This window comes from Mercurialis annua, linkage group LG1-X (assembly GCF_937616625.2).
Source record: "Mercurialis annua linkage group LG1-X, ddMerAnnu1.2, whole genome shotgun sequence".
Classification (NCBI taxonomy): Eukaryota; Viridiplantae; Streptophyta; class Magnoliopsida; order Malpighiales; family Euphorbiaceae; genus Mercurialis; species Mercurialis annua.
In genome coordinates, this window is record NC_065570.1 from 71612706 (window position 1) to 71634155 (window position 21450).

At 33.7% G+C, this 21450-nt stretch overlaps 3 protein-coding genes across 3 annotated transcripts; all 3 read left to right on the forward strand.

The window, feature by feature from the left end:
- Positions 1-671: 671 nt before the first annotated feature.
- On the forward strand, positions 672-1925 carry LOC126665740 (uncharacterized). The gene is made up of 2 exons (XM_050358632.2): positions 672-1139; positions 1319-1925. Exons 1-2 carry the CDS (start codon positions 960-962, stop codon positions 1778-1780), a joined length of 642 nt encoding a protein of 213 aa, XP_050214589.1. The 5' UTR covers positions 672-959; the 3' UTR covers positions 1781-1925.
- Positions 1926-8569: 6644 nt separating this feature from the next.
- On the forward strand, positions 8570-9835 carry LOC126665461 (uncharacterized). The gene is made up of 2 exons (XM_050358282.2): positions 8570-8917; positions 9434-9835. The coding sequence occupies exons 1-2, from the start codon at positions 8836-8838 to the stop codon at positions 9622-9624; spliced, it is 273 nt and encodes a 90-aa protein (XP_050214239.1). The 5' UTR covers positions 8570-8835; the 3' UTR covers positions 9625-9835.
- A 9387-nt stretch (positions 9836-19222) lies between these two features.
- On the forward strand, positions 19223-20555 carry LOC126677528 (uncharacterized). Its single transcript, XM_050372198.2, has 3 exons — positions 19223-19717; positions 19988-20049; positions 20190-20555. The coding sequence occupies exons 1-3, from the start codon at positions 19615-19617 to the stop codon at positions 20391-20393; spliced, it is 369 nt and encodes a 122-aa protein (XP_050228155.1). The 5' UTR covers positions 19223-19614; the 3' UTR covers positions 20394-20555.
- Positions 20556-21450: the final 895 nt, after the last annotated feature.

Here is a 21450-nt window from a genome sequence, read left to right on the forward strand (position 1 = left end):
CGAAAAAATCTTCAATATTTAAAGGTTCATGAATCATCATCTAAACAAGAAGTTTTTAATATGTAAACCAAAAAAAAATTAAAATTTCTTTTTTGGATCATAGATACTTAACATGCAACTCAAAATATCTTGATAAACCAAGAATTTTCAAAAAGTGTCAAAAAATGAAAACACAAAAGCATACCATGTAGAGGTGGCCACGGTTCATAACCCGGCGGTTCCGGTTCAGAACCGTCGGGTCACGGTTCAAGAAAAAGTGGAACCGGCCCGGAACCGCCTAAAAGACGGTTCCATGACGGTTCGGAACCGGACGGTTCCGGTTCCGGTTTAAGACGGTTTAGATAAACAATTAAAAATTGAATTAAATTTTAATTATTAAAAAATATATTTTAACAATAAAATAACTGACGGAGATAGTATTATAAGAAAATAAAGAATTTGAAAAAAAAAAATTAGCATATTAACCAAAAATTTAATTAAAACAAAATATAACATATATTTTAGGGTTTTTTGTATGATATAGCACATACTTTAGCGTTTTTTTCGTTTTAAGCACATACTTTAATTTGTTTCAACCGGTAGCACGAACTTTCAAATATTTTTATTTATTAGCCCAGACCTCATTTCCGGGCTGATTAATCCTACGTGGCACGCCGGAGGTCCATGTCATCTTCCAGCGTGCCTCCACCATACGACGTCGTTCCCTGCTCCCTCCAATACGCTCTGTATTTACTCAATACGGCGCCGTTTTTGTTAATTAAAACGGCGCCGTTTCACTCAAACCCAAATTCCCCCCTTTCTCCTCACTCCCGCCCGACCTAATTTCTATTTCCCTCTCAAATCCCTAATAAAACCCCTAATTCCCCTCTGAAATCCCTAATTCTCCAAATCCCTAATTCCCCTCTGAAAAATCCCTAATTCATATCCTCCTACACTTGGTTTCTTGTTACCAAGTTTGAATGACGAAGCATAATTACGAGACAAGTACCGGAAGCAGTGCCGTTTACTCTGAAGCAACGAGTTCAGAATTCAATGCCATTCCTCAGAAGCATTGCTGCCATGACGTTGCTGCTTCTGTGTATACGGCATACACGAAAGGGAACCCTGGAAGGAGGTTTTACCGGTGCAAGTTTAGAGAGGTAAATTTTCTTATGACCTGCATTTGATAAAGTTTGTGTCTGCTCTTGGATTTGATAAATTTTGGGTTTGGTCTTGTAGTTGATAAAGTTTGGGATGGCTGTATGTTAGGGTTGTGACATTTAGGTTGATAAATTTTGTTGTTTTGTCTAACTATTATGCATTTGATGGTTGTGTGAAGCATGATGACTGTAATTTCTTTGAGTGGATCGACCCAGAGGTAACTGGTCGTGAAAGAAAAGTTATGACCAAGTTAATTGATAAGAGGGATGCACTGGAAGAGGCATTGAAGGTGAAAACTGAGGCGGAGTCAAAGCTTAGAATTGAGCTGCAAAGCAACACATGTAGGATGACTGCTTGTCGAGGACTTCTAGGTGTGATGAATCGGAAAGTGGAGGAAGCTGATCGTAAGAACCTTGAGCTGCAACAAACGGTGAATGAAATGGCTGAGATGAACTCCAGAGTTGGGAAGCAAGCTGATAAGCTTGGAGGCATCAAGGCTAAACTGTTACAGGACAAAAGGAGTCTACAGAAGAGAAATCAAGTGTTGATGAGGATCATTTGGTTCATAATTATGCTGCTTGTGATTGTTTCAGCGATTTCTTTCAATTATTGTCAGACTGTTCAGAAGCTGCTGGAGTAACCTTGATGGTTGTTAGTTTATAGTAATGTTATGTTGATGTTAATGTATTTTGGTTGTAGAATGCTGGTCCTTAAGTTGCTGTTAGAATGTTAATGTATTTTGGTTGTAGGATGGTTTATTCTGTTTATTATGCAACTTTATTAGGATGGTTTATTGCTGTTAGAATGTTCAAGTATTTTATGCAACTTTATTATGAGTTTATGCAACTTTTGAGTTTATGCAACTTCAAATTCATACCATATATAAAGCATTGCAGATGCAAAATGGATACAAAACTGCATAACCTAAATAGCATAACCTGTATTAGTAATAGAATGTATGTAACTAATGTAATTTACAAACTGTCATTCTATCAAAACCTGCTACAAGCAGGTGCAAAAAATGGGTCTAGCAGAACCAGCAACAATCAGGTTCCACAAAACTAACCTATAAACCTGCAACAAGCAGGTGCAAAAAACTGGCATTCCAGTTGCAAAATAACTGTTCTAGCAGTTACAAAAAGCCTGCATAGCAGTTTCAAAAAGCCTATACAATTTCAACTAATCTAAGGCTAAGGCTTAGTTACACTAGCTTGAGAACTGGAGGTCCCATAGTTTGGCACTCCTCCATTTCCAGTAGCCCTTCCACGTCCTCTGCCGCGTCCAAATCCTCCACGAGGTGGCTATAACAAATTACAAAGCAACACTATCAACACATTGTTTACTTATTAAATGGTTTTGCAAGTTAAATTATGAAAACCTTACCCTTGTGTAGATGTTGCCACCAGGTTCTGAATATAACCTGGTAAAGCCACCATGTGTTGGAGCTGTGGCAGCCATATTTGGCTGAGTTGTGGTAGCCATTCTTGGCTGCTGGTATGGGGTGTGTGCAGTCATTCTGGTTCTTGCCTGAGATGAAGCTGGTGTACTTGCACTTCGAGTAAGCCTGCCTCCAGGAGCCTTTGCAGCAGGTCCCTTTGCAGCAGGTCCCTTTGCAGCAGGTCCCTTTGTAGCAGGACCCTTTGCAGCAGGTCTACCCCTCTTAGGTTTAGGTGCACCTGAAGATTCACCAGGTTGGGCTATAGGATGCTTTCTAGGTCTCCCTCTTGGAGCCTAACAAATACAGAACACACCAAATTAACATCAAAATATCATGATAAAACATAGCAAAACACACAGAATTTACAATTAAATAAACTCACAGGGGGCTTGTCTGGTCTCCTAACTGCATTGTTATATTTTGCGAGACAAGTTCTTTTGTTATGCCCAACTTGATTGCAAATTTTACATGTCATTTGAACACCATGCCTGGTCATCTTGTCCATTTCCAATTCCTCAATTCCCCTTCTTCTTTTTTTCTTGGGCCTCCCTGGCATCTTCTTGAAAGGTGGGGGTAAAATATTGTTACCAGTTGCTTCAGGCCACATTTTTCTCCCATTCAATGGTTGTAAAGCATACCTATAGGTTTCAATATATAATCCCACACTATAGCAGTTGTCCACAAAATCTGCACAGTCTTTGTGCTGCCAGTGTATACTAGCACATGCATGGATACAGGGTATTCCAGAAATTTGCCAGGCCCTACATGCACATGTACCATTGTGCAGGTCCACCACAAATCCATCCTCCCCAATGCTAACCTCAAATGTGTCACCCACTGCTGGCTTGACAGAACACATCCTACTGTAATATTTAATTTCCTCTAACTTTTTTCTAATCCTAGGACAAATTGTATCAGTTACCCCACACATATGTGTCAGTTTAGTGTGAGTCCTCTCCATAAGATTAACCCTAATGTCCTCTAGCATGTCTATAATGTGCTTGACCCTAGCCCTAACAATGTACCCATTGAAGGTTTCACATATGTTATTGTCTATCATATCATTTTTACTATGCTCAGAAACATAAGCCTTACAGAATTTGGTGGGATCCCTTTGTATGAAGTCCAAATAGGCTGCCTCATTTTCATCCATCAGTTTTGTCAAAGCCAACTTCAAGCCAGCCTCATAAGTTTGTCTTGCTGCAATCCAAAATAATTTCTTCAATGCCTGACCCTTGAACTCTTTCTTCCAATTGCAGTACACATGTCTTGCACAGTTTCTGTGTTGGGCCAGGGGTGCCAGCTTTGCTATGGCATTGCAAAGGCCCTGTTAGACAAATATCCAAAACATGCCTAAAAATTAACCCATGTCAAAACATGCCAAAACATTAACTAACAGTTTATAAGCATTTAACATTAACAGTTTATAACTAACACACTAACAGTTTGCAATAAAATAGGGTTCATACCTTCTGTTGATCACTTATAAAAGTCCAGCCTAGCCCATCCCCAAGATTTAGCTCCTCAAAAACAATGTTCATAAACCAAGTCCAAAAATGTTCATTCTCACTTTGAACTACTGCCCAAAACACAGGATACATCTGATCATTCCCATCTTTTGCAACTGCAGCTAATAGGGCCCCACCCAATTCTGTTTTCAAAAAACACCCATCAAAACCAAGCACCAACCTGCAACCTCTTTTGAACCCTTCTCTTAAAGCACTGAACCCAATAAAAAAACCCTCAAATGTACCATCAGCTTCATTAATCAAAAAATCAAACCTGCCAGCTCTATCAACCCTCATTAACTCTGCCTTGTATGACCTCAATAGGGCATAATGTTCAGTAACTGAACCCTTTAACATTTTTGTAGCCTCATACCTAGTTCTATAACATTTGGATTTTCCTGCATCAACTGCATACTTCTCCATCAAATCACCTGCCAATTCCTTTACATCCCAATTAGGATTTCTCCTAAATTTTGAGATAAATTCCTTTGCAATCCAATTAGATGTAGCAGCTCTATTCCTTGTTACTCTACTGCATGTGTGATTGGGTTGTAGCTTCCTAATAGCAAAAGTGTTTTCCTCCCTTATCAAGCTAGCATACAATCTCCATCTACATCCCTCATGACACACAGCCTCAAACTTATTGAAATTTCTCCTAACAATTTTCACATTACGTCCATTTACAATTCCCCACTTCTGCACAGCCTCCTTTAATTGTTGGCAGCTTTCAAACCTCATGCCTACTACAAACTGCAAGGACTTATGATCACATCTAGGGTCATAGACCTTCCTCATCTTCCTTTGCAGTTTATCTACCTCATCCAAGTTCTCTTCCTCAGATGTGCCAAGAGAATTCACATCACACTCACTGTCTCCATAATCAGAAGCATACCCAGCCGCCTCATCTGCATTTTGAATTGGTACCTCAGCACTATGATCAACAGTTTGTCTACTGAAATTATCCAGACCAGACACTGCAACATGGTCATTGGATACTACATTTTTATTTTTCTGGTGGAGTAACCTTCTAGAGCATATGTATTCTTCGTCGTCTGACATCTCATCGTCGTCTAATCCATCATCAGTTTCAGACCCATCAGGATAGTAGTCTGCATCTTCAACCTCATCCTCTTCAAGTTGTGCCAAGCCTGCCCTTGTATCTTCTCCAGTTCCAGCAATGGGTGCCTCCAAACCACCAACATCTTCATGTTCTTGATCATTCTGTTTCTGCTTCTCATTGCTTGTGGTTGCCTCAAATACACCTGATAATGAAGTGGCTGGTTCATTTTCAAATTCTACCCCTGCTCCACTAGCATTGTCAACCCCTGCTGCACTAGCTTTGTCAACCCCTGATCCACTAGCACCTAAATTGTCATCTACATTGTCTAACACTATGGAGTTTTGAGTAGGAAGATAGTCAGCCACTGCTTCACTCCCACCTGCATTGTCACAAGAATCCAGTTTCTGCCCTTCCACATACACATCTATTTTATCATTCCCAAGCATAACAAATTTCACCATCTCCAACACAGCTTTATCACAATCTAATGCTCTTAATCCACTTTTTAACGGCATACCAGGGACTCGATATCTAATTTTACTGTCTTTAAACCCTAGTTTTTCAGCAAACTTTTGAATACATAAAAATTGAACCCTATCTGGACAGTAACCATAATCTGCCTCTATTCTTCCCCCCATGTAAATCATATCACCACTGAAAGTATGAAAATCCCCATCATAATGATACCACATAGAAAACCCAGATTGCAATATTCGTTGCTGCATACATATTTTGTTTATCAATTAAAATGTTTCTTACCCTATAGAATTCAACTAAAGCAAATAACAAAATCAAAAAACTTACCTCAACTAGAGATGGAGTGAGAGGACTTCCACCAGGAGGAACAAACACATGCACTGGATTCTTCTTGTTCTTTTTCATAGCGATCGCAAATTAAGAGATCATGCAATGGAAAATCGTTTTAGGGATGATAACAATTTTAGGGATTTCAGAAGAGAATTGGGGATTTTAGGGATTTGAGAGGGAAAATAGGAATTAGGTCGGGCTGGTGAGGGAAAACGAGGGGAAAGGGGGAAATTTGGGTTTGAGTGAAACGGCGCCGTTTTAATTAACAAAAACGGCGCCGTATTGAGTAAATACGGAGCGTATTGGAGGGAGCAGGGAACGACGTCGTATGGTGGAGGCACGCTGGAAGATGACATGGACCTCCGGCGTGCCACGTAGGATTAATCAGCCCGGAAATGAGGTCTGGGCTAATAAATAAAAACATTTGAAAGTTCGTGCTACCGGTTGATACAAATTAAAGTATGTGCTTAAAACGAAAAAAACGCTAAAGTATGTGCTATATCATACAAAAAACCCTATATTTTATTGTGAAAATAAAGATATTATATGATAAAGATATAATATGTATTTTAAATATATAATGTATATTTTTTATCAACGGGTTCGACCCTTAAACCGCCGGTTCCGACCTGGAACCGCCGGTTCACGGTTCAACAAATCTGAAACCGGCCCGGAACCGCCCTTTGTACGGTTCCGGGCCGGTTTTAGTCCGGTTCCAGGTTTGACCGGTTCCGGACCGGTTCACGGGCTGACCCGGCCCATGGCCACCTCTAATACCATGCTCTATCTATGGAGTAATTATTTGAAATAAAAACAACATAAAAATGGAAATTAAAAAAAAGGTGGTGGAAGAGGTAATTTTTCGATTAAGAGACTAGAAACCCACCTTCTTTAGACTACATTTGTTGAGTTTTAGCTAAAGAGAAGATAGAGAGATTTTTAAAGAGAAAGAGCTCCCACGAACTAGTGTACTGTGGGTTCAATTGAATCTTAGAAAAAGCCTACCTATTGTGTTAAAAAATCTAACAACTGAAAAAAATTATTAGATAGACTCGGTTCATCACGTCATTCATGAACTGAACTAGAATGATTATAAGGTTGTAATTTGATTCATTTTAATGACCTATTATACAATAATTGACTGAAATTATGAATGACGTGGTGGACTAAATCTACTTAAAAAAATTCTCATTGAATATTTATTGGCTATACTTTATTTATGCTTCACCAATTATTAACTCAATTTTTTTTATTTAGGAGTTTTATAGAGGAAATCTCTATACCATAGCTGTTCAATCCAGCTTTTTCGTTACAAAATAAGCATTTTTTCGACTTGATCAAATCAAGCTAATAATCTTCTAATTACAGCTCAAAATAACACCATTGAATTAGTAATTCAAATTCACAATTTTGTGTATGCTTTGTCTTTGGTTATGTAATAAGGGGAAATGGTATGGAGCTTGTAATTCATAATTATAAGAAAAAATTAAACTAGCGGTGTGAAATTTTTTTAATTTTATTTTAGTGTTTGAATTTTATTTTATTTTAAATTATCATTTTAACTTTTTAAAAGTTCATCAAACGGGTCATTTTAATTTCGATTGTCGAACTATGAACAAGTGCAAATATAAATTTTAATTTTGCTGATATGATTTTCCTTTTTGATTTCACATACATAATTTTAATTTTATTTTGCACACTGGTGATCTAAATATGATTAAAGATACTTAAAATTACTTGTTTGATGTATTTTAAAAATATGAAATAGTAATATAAAAGAAATCAAAATTCAAATACCAAAATAATTAATTAAAAAAATTCCACCATGATGTTATTTTTTCTTATTTTAAAGTCTATTAAGATGAATCAACCTTAAATGAGATCTTTTGAGTTATTATTTTATAATTTTTAGAGTTTGAGGTGTGCATGTTCATTTTTGTTAAGTTGAATTGTAACAACTAACAAATCAGTGATTAAGACTCGGTTAACAAATTCAAACTCTTCCTCTCATCGTTACATTAACAATCAAAATTTCCAACATAAGTAACTACGTGTAATAATTCCACTACCCTCCATTGATTCAATATTATTTTTTTCTAATTTTAACTTATTGTCCCATTTCAAAAAACAAACAACAAAAATAATATCTTCGCGTGCCGTTGTACGTTGGTGACATAATTTCTCCGACCAACCCGTCTTTAATTGCCACGTTTCTTACTCGTGACCACAGATAACACCTAAAGTTAACACTAAACTCACCCTTCTCCATACCGCCTTGCAAACACGCGGCAATTTGTTTTGCCAATCTCAACTAATCTGACCTCACGCGACTAAATGAGAGTGGGACTTTTGAAATACACTGTGTCTCAACTGGGACCCGTTCAAACGATTAAGAAGCAGAGGAAGGTCATCGAGTCATAATATCTTCACATGGCTCGTACGATCTCAAAAAGTGACCTCCTATAGTTACGTTCCACGTGGTCATAAAATATCAAGCATCGGTATATTCTCAACCTAAGCATTGGATCCGGACACGGACCCATCGGACACGTGGCGCTTTTATAAGGCCTGTGGTGTAAGCTGGAGTCACAAATAAATAAAATAATTGTGAGAGATTTGGAGGGAGGGAAAAGAAAGGGAAAGAGAGAAGGTGTAGGCAAGTGAATTATTAGAGAAGTTTCAATCTGATTTTGTTTTTGCATAATAAATACAGGAGATTTGTTCATTTATTTGTGTTTTTTAAGTTTGTTTTTGTCAATTTTTTTTGGTTAATTTGCAGTAATATCTGCATCGTCTTCTCTCTTTCTTTCTCTCCTTCTCTTGGCCGGAGCCGGGGGGAGCAAACCGGAGAAATAAATTAGACAGTTCCGTGGGGTTATATAATGGAGTGGTTGGATAAGGTGATGCATCCTATGCGAAGAGTGTGGAACGGCGTAGCTTTGCGTATCGGAATTCGCAAACGAGGTAAATCTTGTTTTCTCTAACCTTCCAGTGTCGTCGGAATCGTTCTCTTCATTGTTATGTTGCCGACTGTTGTGTGTGAAGTATTTGTTGTATGGTTGATTAATAGTATTTTTTTTAAGTGACATGATCATATTTTAATGCTTTTACAGTGTCCCCTGTCTCCATTTATTTGATTTTTTTTAAGATTAAGAATGCGACATAGGCAGTTCTGTTTCGAATTCTTAAGATATGCAGTAGGCCATGTGTCGGTCTCTGGTCGCCGGCCGGTGACTGTTACAGGTTGTGAAATTGCTTACAAAGTTATAATCCCCGCCGGTTCTTATGGTAAATTTGAAACTATAGATCCGTTCACTTTGGTCAAATTATGACAGCTGTTGGTTGATTGCAGTTATATTTAGGCCTAAAAACTATATAAATTACGAATTACAGCTAAACCTTTTATTTTTTGCAATTTTGTCCTAATCTATCAGGTTTACTGCAATTATAGTTAATAATGAATCGACTTTCATTTGACAGGGCTGTTGAAGCTGAGATATGATGTTCACGCATGTGAATATGAGGATGTGCGTATAATGTGGGAGATGCTGAGACAGAACGAAACTAAAAATGGACGACGATCAGTAACCAACTTGAACCAGAAGAGATGCTTCTGGAATTGCTTCAGCTGGGCAAGGTCCACTCCGTATTTCGGCCGCAACTACTGTTAAATCTCTCTGTTGTGTGTGAAAATTAAGCTCTTAGAGACTAGTCGTCCGTTGCATTTTCGTCTGTAATGGGATGTGAATCGGGTGTTCATTGCTAATAAAATTCGAGATAGTCTCATTTCCTGTCTTTTTGTACATGGCATCACCTTTAGATGAATGTGACTCTTCCTCATTGCTGTGCTTAAATGATATATGATGTTATGTATTTCTGCTATTTCATTATGTGTTTGAAATTAGTTTTAATTTGTGATCGTTTTCTTTCAAACTAATTCAATCAACGTTTTTCGTTTCAAAAACATATTGGAAACTTGATGTTTCATTTTAACATATAAAACTTTGAAATGCTACTGTTTTGCCGTATCTAGGTACAAGTGTTATGTCTTTCCGTATTTGTATACGCCTTGCATAACTTTCAATTTTCAAACTCTAATTTTGGATCTGTTAAATCGGTATCTGTCCTTGTCCTTGGTGGTTGGGCTAATCAAATCACACGGAATCATGAAGCTTGATTTGGTGAGCAGATTGGTGAATTATAATAATTTAACTAAGGTTTTCAGCAACGTATCAATTGTAGTGGTGTGAGAGTTTTGAAAGCAATGGTTCTTTACTTTTGCTTTTAGCAGCCTTCCTCTTTTAACTTCTTTTAGCAAGGGATAGAAATATGGCCAAATGTCTTAAAAAGGTCAAACTTTTCATAAAAATTTCACAAAAGTCCTGACCTTCTATTTATCTATTTTTCAATTTTCAAGTCATTTTTTAGTTTTTTCCCAGTACCTCTACTTACAATCTTTTGACCGTACTATTTTTACCATTAAGTTTCTCATAGTGCTTTAGTGGTACAGTCGAGCCTAGTTCTAAATACTGGTAAATCTGAACTTTATTCGATTTTAAAATCTAAAACTTTAAATTTAATTCGAATTCGTTCGAGTTTTATTTTAGGAGTTCAATCGAACTTAGTAGAATAATTTATATTCAAAATTGACTCGATTCAGTTTATAAATATATATATATACTCTAAATTTCATCCGAACTTGTTTTGAGTTTTATTTTAGGAGTTTAAACTCGAACTTGGTAAAATAATTAAAATTCGAAATTACTCGATTCAATTTAATTATCTATATAAATATGTAATTTTAAATTTTAACATAAAAATAAAAATATTATCTTAAATATATAATTTTAAAGAGTAAAAAATAAACTAATCAAAATTTAATTATGCTCGCGAGTCCAAACTGATTATCTTGATATTTGAACTCGACTTAATAGTTAATCTGAGTTGTTCGCGTTCTAGCTTGTCTCAAATATTTTTTAAGTCAATGTTAAATAGTTGTGAATTAGGTCGAACATCCCAATGATAAAGTAAGTTTCTTGATCATACAATTAGAAGAAAAACAGAATTTTGATCGAGTAATAGCTTTTTTCCCTTTCACATATCACATATGAAATGCGGTCATCTTTCACATCATCGATATCACTATATATCAGCGTGTAGTTTTCTTCTCTAAATGCATTAGTTATCATCATTTATTGTGGAAAATTATAAGCTGCCGCTAGAAGATCAACACCGCTTTATTTTTTTTTATCATCACTTTTCATTTATTTCTTGTTGTAAATCATAAATTTGCAAGTTTTATTTATCAACTAAAATCATCTTTATTCGTTTATTTATTAAATTTTTATCTTTTTATCGTAAATCATAATACATAAATATTATTTATCAACTAAAATCATCTTTATTCGTGTTGTTTGCATAAAAATAATCCGCCATTCGAATCTTTTAATTTACGATTGGGTTCTGTCTCAATTTGATGCTCTAATCGGTTAAGTCGATCAGGTCTCGCAGAACATGTTTTGCAAACAAATCATGCAAACTTGTCTCGCAAACCAGTCTTACAAACAAGTCTCACAAACTTGTCTCGCAAACTAACTTGTCTCGCAAACTAACTTGTTCCGCAAGCGAACTTGTTCCGCAGTCGAAGTTGTTCCGCAAGCGAAGTTGTTTCGCAAACTTGATTCGCGAATTTCATATGCAAACTTGTTCCGTAAAAAAAATAAAAGTAACCAAACTATACTAAATTTAACAGTATCGATCCGGAGGTTAAGAAATCTAAGCGGGATTGATATCCATCTATTCCTAAGTTAACCAATCGTAGGGATTGAGAATAGAAAAGCACATGATTTTGAATTGGTTTTTGTTGATTGATTTGAGTTGTCTCTTTATTAATGAAAAACATGATCTATTTACAGAGACAAATTCCCATGATAGAGAAAATAAAATGAATTAGAACTGAACAACTAAAGAAAATCTATTGTAGTGAGACATAAAGTTTTTATTTTGATTTATCCAAAAACTAACTAATAAATAATTAAAAAATAGATAAATAGCTCTTGTGCTCAAAAAACCGAATTAGCTCACATGAGCTCTTTTTTGGACCGGTGTAAACACATTTATTTATTAAATTTATTGCCATAGCTCATTGGAAACTTCTTTGTCCCTAATAATCAACGTTTACATGTGACAACATTTAACAATGGATAGGGGCTTGTATGTAAGATAGGCTGGTTGTAATTGTCATGACTCATAAGATCTAACTAGAGCTTGTAAAAAGCGGTAGGATTTGAGGGTTTGCCCAGTTCTAACGGTTTCTGTGGTTTTCACGGTTTCTTCTGGTTCAAACGAATTGAATTGGAAATCCGAGCTTTAAGTAAGAATTGAACCGGGGAGACCTTTACAGTCGTATCGGTCGAACCGGTTAGCCTGATCCGGTTCCTAAAACCATGTTATATATGTAATCCTTCAAAAAGATTCGAAATATCCATTGGATATTCTAAAGTTTTTTTTATTTCATAGAGTAGTGTTAATTAAACACAAAATTATTAAAGCACACTTAGAAACTAATCATATTAATATTAAATGTGCATTTTGATTTGTGCAAGTCATTAATTTATAGATTTATTTCACGAAGTTATAAGGAATAATTTAATAATATTAATATAAATTAACTATAATTAACAGCATTCTTAATTTGTATAAAAATGTTGTGTTTTTATGAGATGGAGATGAAGTGAGTATTTAGGGGCGTTTGGCTTAACTATGAGTGAAATTTTTCGCTTTTACTTTTCAAAAGGTTCTATTTAAACGTTTGATAATTTTTTTAAAAAAAAATGTTACTAGTTTTTTCTAACCCCCAACGGATATTGTTGGACAAATTATATTTTAATTTTTTTTACCAACAATTGATAGCTGTTTTGATTTATATTATAGTAGATATAATTAAATAATTTTCAAAATTAGTAATAGAATTATTAAATAATTTAAAATTAAACATTTTTTTTATTTAACTTTATATATTTTATTAAATATAATACAATATATTTATTATATAAAAAATAATTATATCTTTTCAAGTAATTTAATACATCGACAGTAATAATAAATAAAATCCAAAAACGTGTATTGTCTATCGGCTGACAAGTTCAGTAATCAACAATATATATTAGCTATTAGCTCGAAGTAGCGGCCGAACCAAAATGACCTTAAAAGACCTTTAATCATCTAAATAAATTCATCAAACCCAAACATATACTCCCTCCGATCCATAATATTTATCACATTTGACTTTGGTACAAGAATTAAGAAAATAATTAATATGTCTTAATTTGTAAACACTTTTACTAAGTTAACCCTACATTGAAACTTGTTTTCATTTATGACTACCATTTTTATTTGTTTATTGTATTCTTTCAATAAATTAATTGGGGGGCAAATATGGAAAAATAGCAATTAATGCTCTCTTGATATTATAACATGACAAATATTATGGACCAACACAATTTTTCAAATACGACAAATATTATGGACCGGAGGGAGTACATGTTAGTCTGATTCAATATTGTGACATCTTAGGTTGTGCTTTTTAAATTTTGAATATTTTTCAACCAAACATATCAAATTAAATTAAGGGTTAATATATAAAAAACATGAACTTTACACGTTTTCTCATTTTAACCACGCAGTTTAAATTTTTTCATTTTCATGCACAAACTATCACTTTTTCCTAAATTCATGCACGATGCTGAGGTAGCATTCATTTTATTGGTGTATAATGACCTCCACCTCAACAAATTGCACCAATGGAGCCGTGACATCTCAGCACCGTGCATGAATTTCAGAAAAAGTGGTAATTCGTGCATGAAAATGAGAAGATTTAAACTGCGTGATTAAAATGAGAAAACATATAAAGGTTGGTGAATTTTTATGACATTAACCCTTAAATTAATGAACATAATTGAATTCAAATTTTGAGCCTTGCGTAAAATAGTTACCTGAATAAATCTGGAGTTTTTGACGGATTAGTGCCTATAAAATTAAAAAAATTCATTTTTATGCCTGTGAAAAAAATTAATTTCCATTTAATGTTTGGGTCCACTCAATCACCGATCCATGATTGCAGATTGAGTGGCAATAGATCGTGGATTGGGGGTTTTTGATATTTTTGTTCTCCCTAACAAGGGGGAATTCCTATTTTGTGCCTCAGGCCACAAAAATTCTATTTTTGTGCCTGAGGCACACCAGCCCGCAATGGCTAATAACGGGCTGGATACCAGCCCGCAATGGCTGTTTGCGGGCTGGTCTCTCCCCATGATTGGGGAGAGAGTAAATACACTCTCTCTCCAATCACGGGGAGATATTTTTTTTTAAAATTTATATACTATTTAAATTTATATATATTATATAAATTAATGTGTAGATTTTTTAAATTTATATATATTATATAAATTAATGTGTAGATTTTTTAAATTTATATATATTATATAAAAAAAATAGTTAAATTGTTGAATCAAAAATTTAAATTTTGTATGATTAATTTTTAAAAGTCTAACAAATAATAAAAATAGAAAAGAAATGACGATTAATAAAAAAGATGATTTTAAACTTACCATATATAAAAGAGAAACATTGAAAAAGGTAAGCAATAATACACCAAATTTTTTCACCATAATTTACACATTAATTTTAGAAGTCCAACAAATAATAAATGAAAAAAATGGCAATTAATAAAACTATTCTACAATTTCGATATTAAAAAAGAATTGAGCGTTTTTCCGAGTAATATGTAAGCGATAAAGATAAATTAATAATAGAATTATACATAATAATAAACAAACCATAACCCATAATTAAATTAATTTTTTTATAATTTTAGTATCTCAATTATTAAACGTATTTATGTAATTTAATTTTTAATTTTATAAAGTATAATATAATTATAATTATAATTTTATCAAACTCCAAAATTTGTACAGAAAAACTCCGCATTACATAAATTCTCTATAAATAATAATTTGTAGTTCATACGGAATTCACGAATACCATTGAATTGAAAAAATTATTTTATATAAAAATGAATAGATTCAAACAACATTTCCATGCAAGCACAAACGTCATACTTCGATATAAAATTTGCTATGCTCAAATTTATCGCATCATTTCGCTAAGTCACGTCTATATTCATCAAATCATGTCTAGGTTCATTCTCCAACAGTAACCATTTCCATTATTACAAATAAAAACAACACGCATATGAATGTTTCCATTCCCTCATCTCAAACAAATATTACAAAAACATCAAAACTCCCACTTCAAATAGGGGATGCTGCCCGCAATGGCTGTTTGCGGGCAGCATTAACTGGCCCGCAATTAGCCATTGCGGGCCAGTTAAACACCATGATTAAGGGTGATTAACTGGCCCGCAATGGCTAATTGCGGGCCAATTAATGCTGCCCGCAAACAGCCATTGCGGGCAGGTGGGCCCCAGGCACAAATCTGGAAATTTTGTGCTCTGGGGCACAAAATTGGAATTCGCCCTATAAGGGGGGAACAAAAATATCAAAAACCTGTGGATTGGTGTGAAGAAGCAATCTGCAACCTATGTTTGCAGATTGTTTCTAAATTGTTTGGTTAATTTATCTTTTTGATATTCAACTTATACCAATGATTATTAATTTTTTTTTATTATCAATATGAAATATGGTTAATGGTCTCCTCAATCATTTATTTTTTTTAATTTATACAATGTTTTTTTTAAACTTTTCAAAAAACTTAACGATCAAATACTCGATTAAACTCGATTACTTACGTATTATTTAAGTGTAAATTTAATTATAAGTGTCCGAGCAAGCAGGTCGTAGTTATAGAATTTTAAAATTTAAATTTTAATAATCGGTTTTGAATGGAACAAATAAAGTTTATAAGGTAAATAGATTATAAATTAATATATAAATGTACATCTCTAAATGTAGAGTTAAAAGTTTCGGATAAAACCTTGATATTAAAATGTCGAAAATTGAAAGTTTCGACGTAATTCAAAAGTATATAAGTTAATATATATATATATATACATATATAAAAATTAAAAAAAAGGAAAAAAAGAAAAGGAAAGAGGTGTGGAGTATGGGTGGGGATGAATAAAGTTTAGAGATTAAATTGAACTTTTTTCTTTTCTTTTTATTTATTTATTTATTACATATATATATATATATATATATATATATATATATATATATATATATATATATATATCTTAATTTATATACTTTTATATTACGTCGAAATTTTCAAATTTCGACATTTTAATTTCGGGGTTTATCCGAAATTTTTAACTCTACATTTAGAGATGTATATTGATTTATTAATTTCTATTCTGTTTACCTTCTAAACTTTATTTGTTCTTTCAAAATTGATTATTAAAATTTAAATTCCTAAATTTAAATTTTAAATTTTTATAATTAGGCCTACTTCCGAATACACCTATAAATTATATTTACACTTAAATAATACGTAAGTAATCGAGTTTAAGCGAGTATTTGATCGTTAAGATAAAAAAATAAAATAAAAGAAACATTATATAAGTTAAAGAATGAAGGATTGAGGAGACCATTAACCATATTTCATATTGATAATAAAAATAAAAATAAGAAAGAATTAATAAATTATTAATTTAAGTTAAGTATTCAAAAGATAAATTAGCCAAATAATTTATAAACAATCCGCAAATATAGATTGCGGATTGCTTCGCGGTCTATTATCACGCAAGATCGCGGATTGGATGGACTTAGGCATTAAATGAGAATTAATTTTTTCACAGATATAAAAATGAAATTTGCTAATTTCCGTAGGCGCTAATCCATGAGAAACCCAGAAATCTGAGTCATGGGCTGAACCCATTACTATATGCTCATTGGCCTACAGAAAAAATAGTGTGATACCAAGTGTAATGCGGTGCGTTTTGGGTAAAAAAGTGGGTCACGTGCTTAGACCTAGACCTATAAACTTCTTACCAGTTTCATTTTTTCACCCGCAGAATCAGAGATATAGGGTTTTAAGCTCTCCATAGAGGCGGCTTGAAGCAAAGTTAATCTCTGAAGTCAGACAACAATGGGTCATTCAAATATTTGGGGCTCTCATCCTAAGAACTATGGTCCCGGTTCTCGTACTTGGTACCTTATTATTGGATGATTATAATTGCTTTTTGTATCTTTAATTGCTGTTGATTATGTTTACATTTTTACGTGTTTGTATTCAGTTTGTGCTTATAGTTTAACATTTGGTTTTATGTTTGGGATCATGTAGCCGGGTTTGCGGAAATCCTCATGGACTGATCAGGAAGTTCGGCCTCATGTGCTGCAGGCAGTGCTTCCGTAGCAATGCCAAGGAGATTGGATTTATCAAGGTAAGTTTCATGTTTGCTGATGATGTTTCGTTTATTCTTTAATTGTTTAATTTTCGCATTTGCCTCGCATTATTGGTCATGTTAAGGACTAGAGTGGAGACTACATTTTTAACAGTATGGGAACTCTTCATTTAATTTATTGGAGCTTCTTGTTTATGTTTTTATATTTTATCCCGAAAAATGAAAATTGGCGTAGAATTAACCCTGAACTTGTCTTTGAAATTATTGAATTGCTCTATCCTAATTTATATCTGGGGAAGCTTATCTTGGATTTTTCTGTTTCAGTACCGTTAACTGTCCGGTGGATCTGTTATTGATTTCGCTAGACTGATCAAGCATGGTGCTGAGAAGATTTCTCTTTTTTTCCTCTCTTGTTCTTTCTAGTGATGTAATGCCGGATTATGAATATCTAAATTTAGTATGAGATGTTTAAAATTTCAACAGCAGTACAGTAATTTTGTTCCCTGGATTTTACTTAAAAATATCCACCACGTATTCTGATGTTTTTCTCTTAATTCTGTATCATTTTTTGTTTATTATTTAATATGGATGATTCTGTAGAAAGGTAATATGTTAGCCTAATGTTGGTTTGGTTTGGGTGTCTGCTTCTTCTCGTAAACTATTGTTTTGATATCGAAACTTCTACACCGTGTTCCCCTGTTCCTTCTACGTCCTGTTTACTTTTAATGTGCCGCTGTTGATGCTATATCGTTCATATGTGCATGTTTTTCTGGTTTGGGTTGGCATACAGTACCTTTTTGATTCAGTAAAGAACGAGTTTGATAGACGTATTTGTAAGTTATCCGCAGTAGCCTCCAGCCTCACATTCTGATTGATTATTTTTGCTCTCAGTATGTATTTTATGGCATTTCCTTTCAATAGACAGTAACATGACAAATTTATATCTGATTGCTTGCATACTTCGAACTTCAAAGCACATGCTTTTTCGCTTGCTTCCATGCTTAAAATTGACTAGAAGCACATAGCCCATAATGCTGTTAGTGCTATGGAATGTTTGAATCAACAAGTATGTAGTCATCGTATGTGCCATGTCTCAACTTGTTAATGATGTCCAGATAAATTGACTGGTAAGTAACTAATTATTAGCAGTATTTATTTTCCTTTTATTATTAAAAAATAATTTTTATCAATATTTAAATAATTTTTTTCTAATTTGTTGTTTACTACGTACTCTTTCCTTTTCATTTTTAGAAGACTCACTTTCCATTTGGGTATGTTCCATTTTGAAAATTCTATTTCTATTTTTATAATAATTTTACATTAAATTTCTTTTTTAGCTTTCTTTTGTAGTCTATGTTAAAATATTGTATTTTTTAAAAAGAACTTCACTAACATTAAGAAGGGTGATGTGGGAACATATTTTATTAACTGTGTTTTTAATATTTGTTTGAAATGAAATGAGAGTTTTAAGATGTAACGGAGTGAATATTATTTTTATAGTATTATCTTTTGAAGCATTCCTATGCCAAATGAGAAATTGTATTAATACGAAAAAATTTAATTACATGCACCAGTATTGTCAGTTTTAAAGCATTTCCTAAATACATTATGAAAAAAAAAAAATTGACTCAAAGAAAAACAAAATGCTTCAACAGGAAATTCTGAACTCTGGAAAATTCATAAAGCTCCAAATAGAGAGCGAAATTTGAAGTTGGTAAAATTCATAAAGCTGTTTACGTATCGAACCCTGTAACTGTTGCATGCAAAGCGAGCCGTCCACCACATTACCTTTAATCAGATTAATTTATTTTCAAAAAATTTGTGTGTTTTGCGCTAAAGAACAGAATAGCTTGGGTTTTGGCAATTGGCGCTAAAGCTATAGTAGCAGTAAACGTGCCCAGCGGCTCGCATTCCACCGCAGTGGTGTGATTACAGAGCATTTATGACTTCTCAATGATTCTCCATTGTTTCTGCTGCTCATTTATTTCTACATTACAAAACCCAAATTTACTCCTTCTTCTCCAGCAGAGTAAGACAATAATACCCACATGCTTTCTTTTATTATCATCACTCCCCTTCTTAAATACCATTTCAATTATTATTTTATTTTTTTTCAAAAACATACATCCATTATTCAGATCCTCCTTTCTTATCTCCACGGATTTTCTGCTTGACTTTCATATTCTTTTTTTATTTATATTTTTTGTCACTTTTCTCTTTCTTAAAAAGTTAGAAAATTCTTGCATTTTGGGTTTGAAGAGACGGGTCGGCGAGTTTCTTCTTCCGATTTTATCACATTATGAAGGTTTCGGGGATCTGGGTTTTGTATTTTGTTGTTGGGACAGCTTTAATGTTCTTTAATTTCTCTTGCGCCACTGCATCAGCTAGCTTCTCAATTTCTGGTAAGTAACCGTTTCTTCACTTGTGTGCTTTTGTTTACATTACCATTTGAAGACATGAAACTTTGTTTGTTTGTTTCTTATGTCAGGCGAAATATCATGCCTTACAGAATTTTGTGTTGTCTTTATCTGTTTTTTTGTTGTCTGAAATTTCCTTTTTCAGGCTATTTGATTTTACTTTCTTATTTGAGTTTAATCATAGTAAAAACAAACTGTTCAGGTGAAAATGAAAAAGTTATTCTTCTAATTGAGAACGCTAACACATTATTTCAGATATGGTGCTCATGGACAGGGGTGGGGAAATGATAATGGCAGCAACAAACAGGAAGCTCAAGGTACAACAAAGTCAAAACCATTTTAATTCAATCTGCAAAAATGTACATTGTTTAAGCTGTTTTAAAGGCCATAATGTGAATTTATTTTTGTTTAGTTATTAATACTGTGATTTAAGCTTTGTTATTTCTTGAAATTGCAGGAGAAAAGCTACAATCCGAGCGTTATGAAGAAGAAGAAGCGCGATGCTGGATTGTTCAATCTAGATGATTATCATCCGATAGATCCAGTTCCAAGTTCAAAGGCTTCCATAAAACCTGGACCGATCGAGCACGGGACTCCTCTGAACCCATTTATTCCCAAGCCTTCTCCTCCGAGCCCTGCTCCTCCGAAGAAGGTCGGTTAGCTTAACTTTCCAGGTGATGTATGATAATAACATGAAGAATTGTGCTTCAGTACTTGCTAATGTTGTTTCTAGTGGTTTGTTTATTGTATGGTGTGCATAAGCCAGATGAAACTATAGGCAGTCTGCTTTCACATATATATAAAGATTACTATAAAACTGCAAGCTTATGTTATGTCATATTTTAACTGCTCTCCATCTGCACCTTAGTTCTAATGTGATTGTGTATGTAAATGGAACCATTTCTCCACCAAGTAAGTGAACCTCCGTTTTTATAGTACACATATATACTTTTTCTTCCTAATTGTAGCAAATAGAAAATGGGGAAATGACATATTTTACAAGAATAAGTTATGATTGTTGAGTTGAAGAATTTCAGAAGCGGTTTCAAAAATAGAACCGAAAAGTCAAAATGGAACGTCAAAACATTAGACAGAAGAAGTTTTTGTACAATATAGATACCACATATACCAGTATTAATCTTAGCAGCAAATTAAGAAAAAATATATATGTGGTAGTTGGTTTCGATATCTGCTTCTTTTTAGCAAAGTCGCAACCTGTTAAAGGTGCTAGGTGCACTTAAAGCGCGAGGCTTCATGTAGTTCCAGGCGCTAGGGGCCAAAAGAAAACACTTGTCCGAGTGAATATAGGTACATATATATATATATAAAAATGGCCAAATGTCGTAAAAAGGCCAAACCTTTTATAAAAGTTTCACAAAAGTCCCGACTTTTCAATTTTGTCGATTTTGGCCAAAAACAAATTATTTGGTTTCAATTGTGACCAACTCTCAATTTGATTTCAATTTGCCTATGTGACGCATATGTGGCGCCTATGTGGCATGTTAAATATTGAAATGTCAGGACTTTTGTGAAACCAAATAATCCATTTTTGGCCAAAATCGACAAAATTGAAAGGTCAAGACTTTTGTGAAACCAAATAATCAGTTTTTGGCCAAAATCGACAAAATTGAAAGGTCAGGACTTTTGTGAAATTTTTGTGAAAAGTTTGGCCTTTTTTCAACATTTAGCCTATAAAAATTAATATTTTGATAATAAAT

Bases quoted from the DNA above. Each gene is read 5' to 3' on its own strand.
- LOC126665740 (XM_050358632.2), top strand. From the start codon at position 960: ATGACGAAGCATAATTACGAGACAAGTACCGGAAGCAGTGCCGTTTAC. The intron at 1,140-1,318 runs GTAAATTTTCTT...GGTTGTGTGAAG, and splicing joins ACCGGTGCAAGTTTAGAGAG to CATGATGACTGTAATTTCTT.
- LOC126665461 (XM_050358282.2), top strand. From the start codon at position 8,836: ATGGAGTGGTTGGATAAGGTGATGCATCCTATGCGAAGAGTGTGGAAC. The intron at 8,918-9,433 runs GTAAATCTTGTT...TTCATTTGACAG, and splicing joins TATCGGAATTCGCAAACGAG to GGCTGTTGAAGCTGAGATAT.
- LOC126677528 (XM_050372198.2), top strand. From the start codon at position 19,615: ATGAAGGTTTCGGGGATCTGGGTTTTGTATTTTGTTGTTGGGACAGCT. The intron at 19,718-19,987 runs GTAAGTAACCGT...ACATTATTTCAG, and splicing joins AGCTAGCTTCTCAATTTCTG to ATATGGTGCTCATGGACAGG. The intron at 20,050-20,189 runs GTACAACAAAGT...TTGAAATTGCAG, and splicing joins CAACAAACAGGAAGCTCAAG to GAGAAAAGCTACAATCCGAG.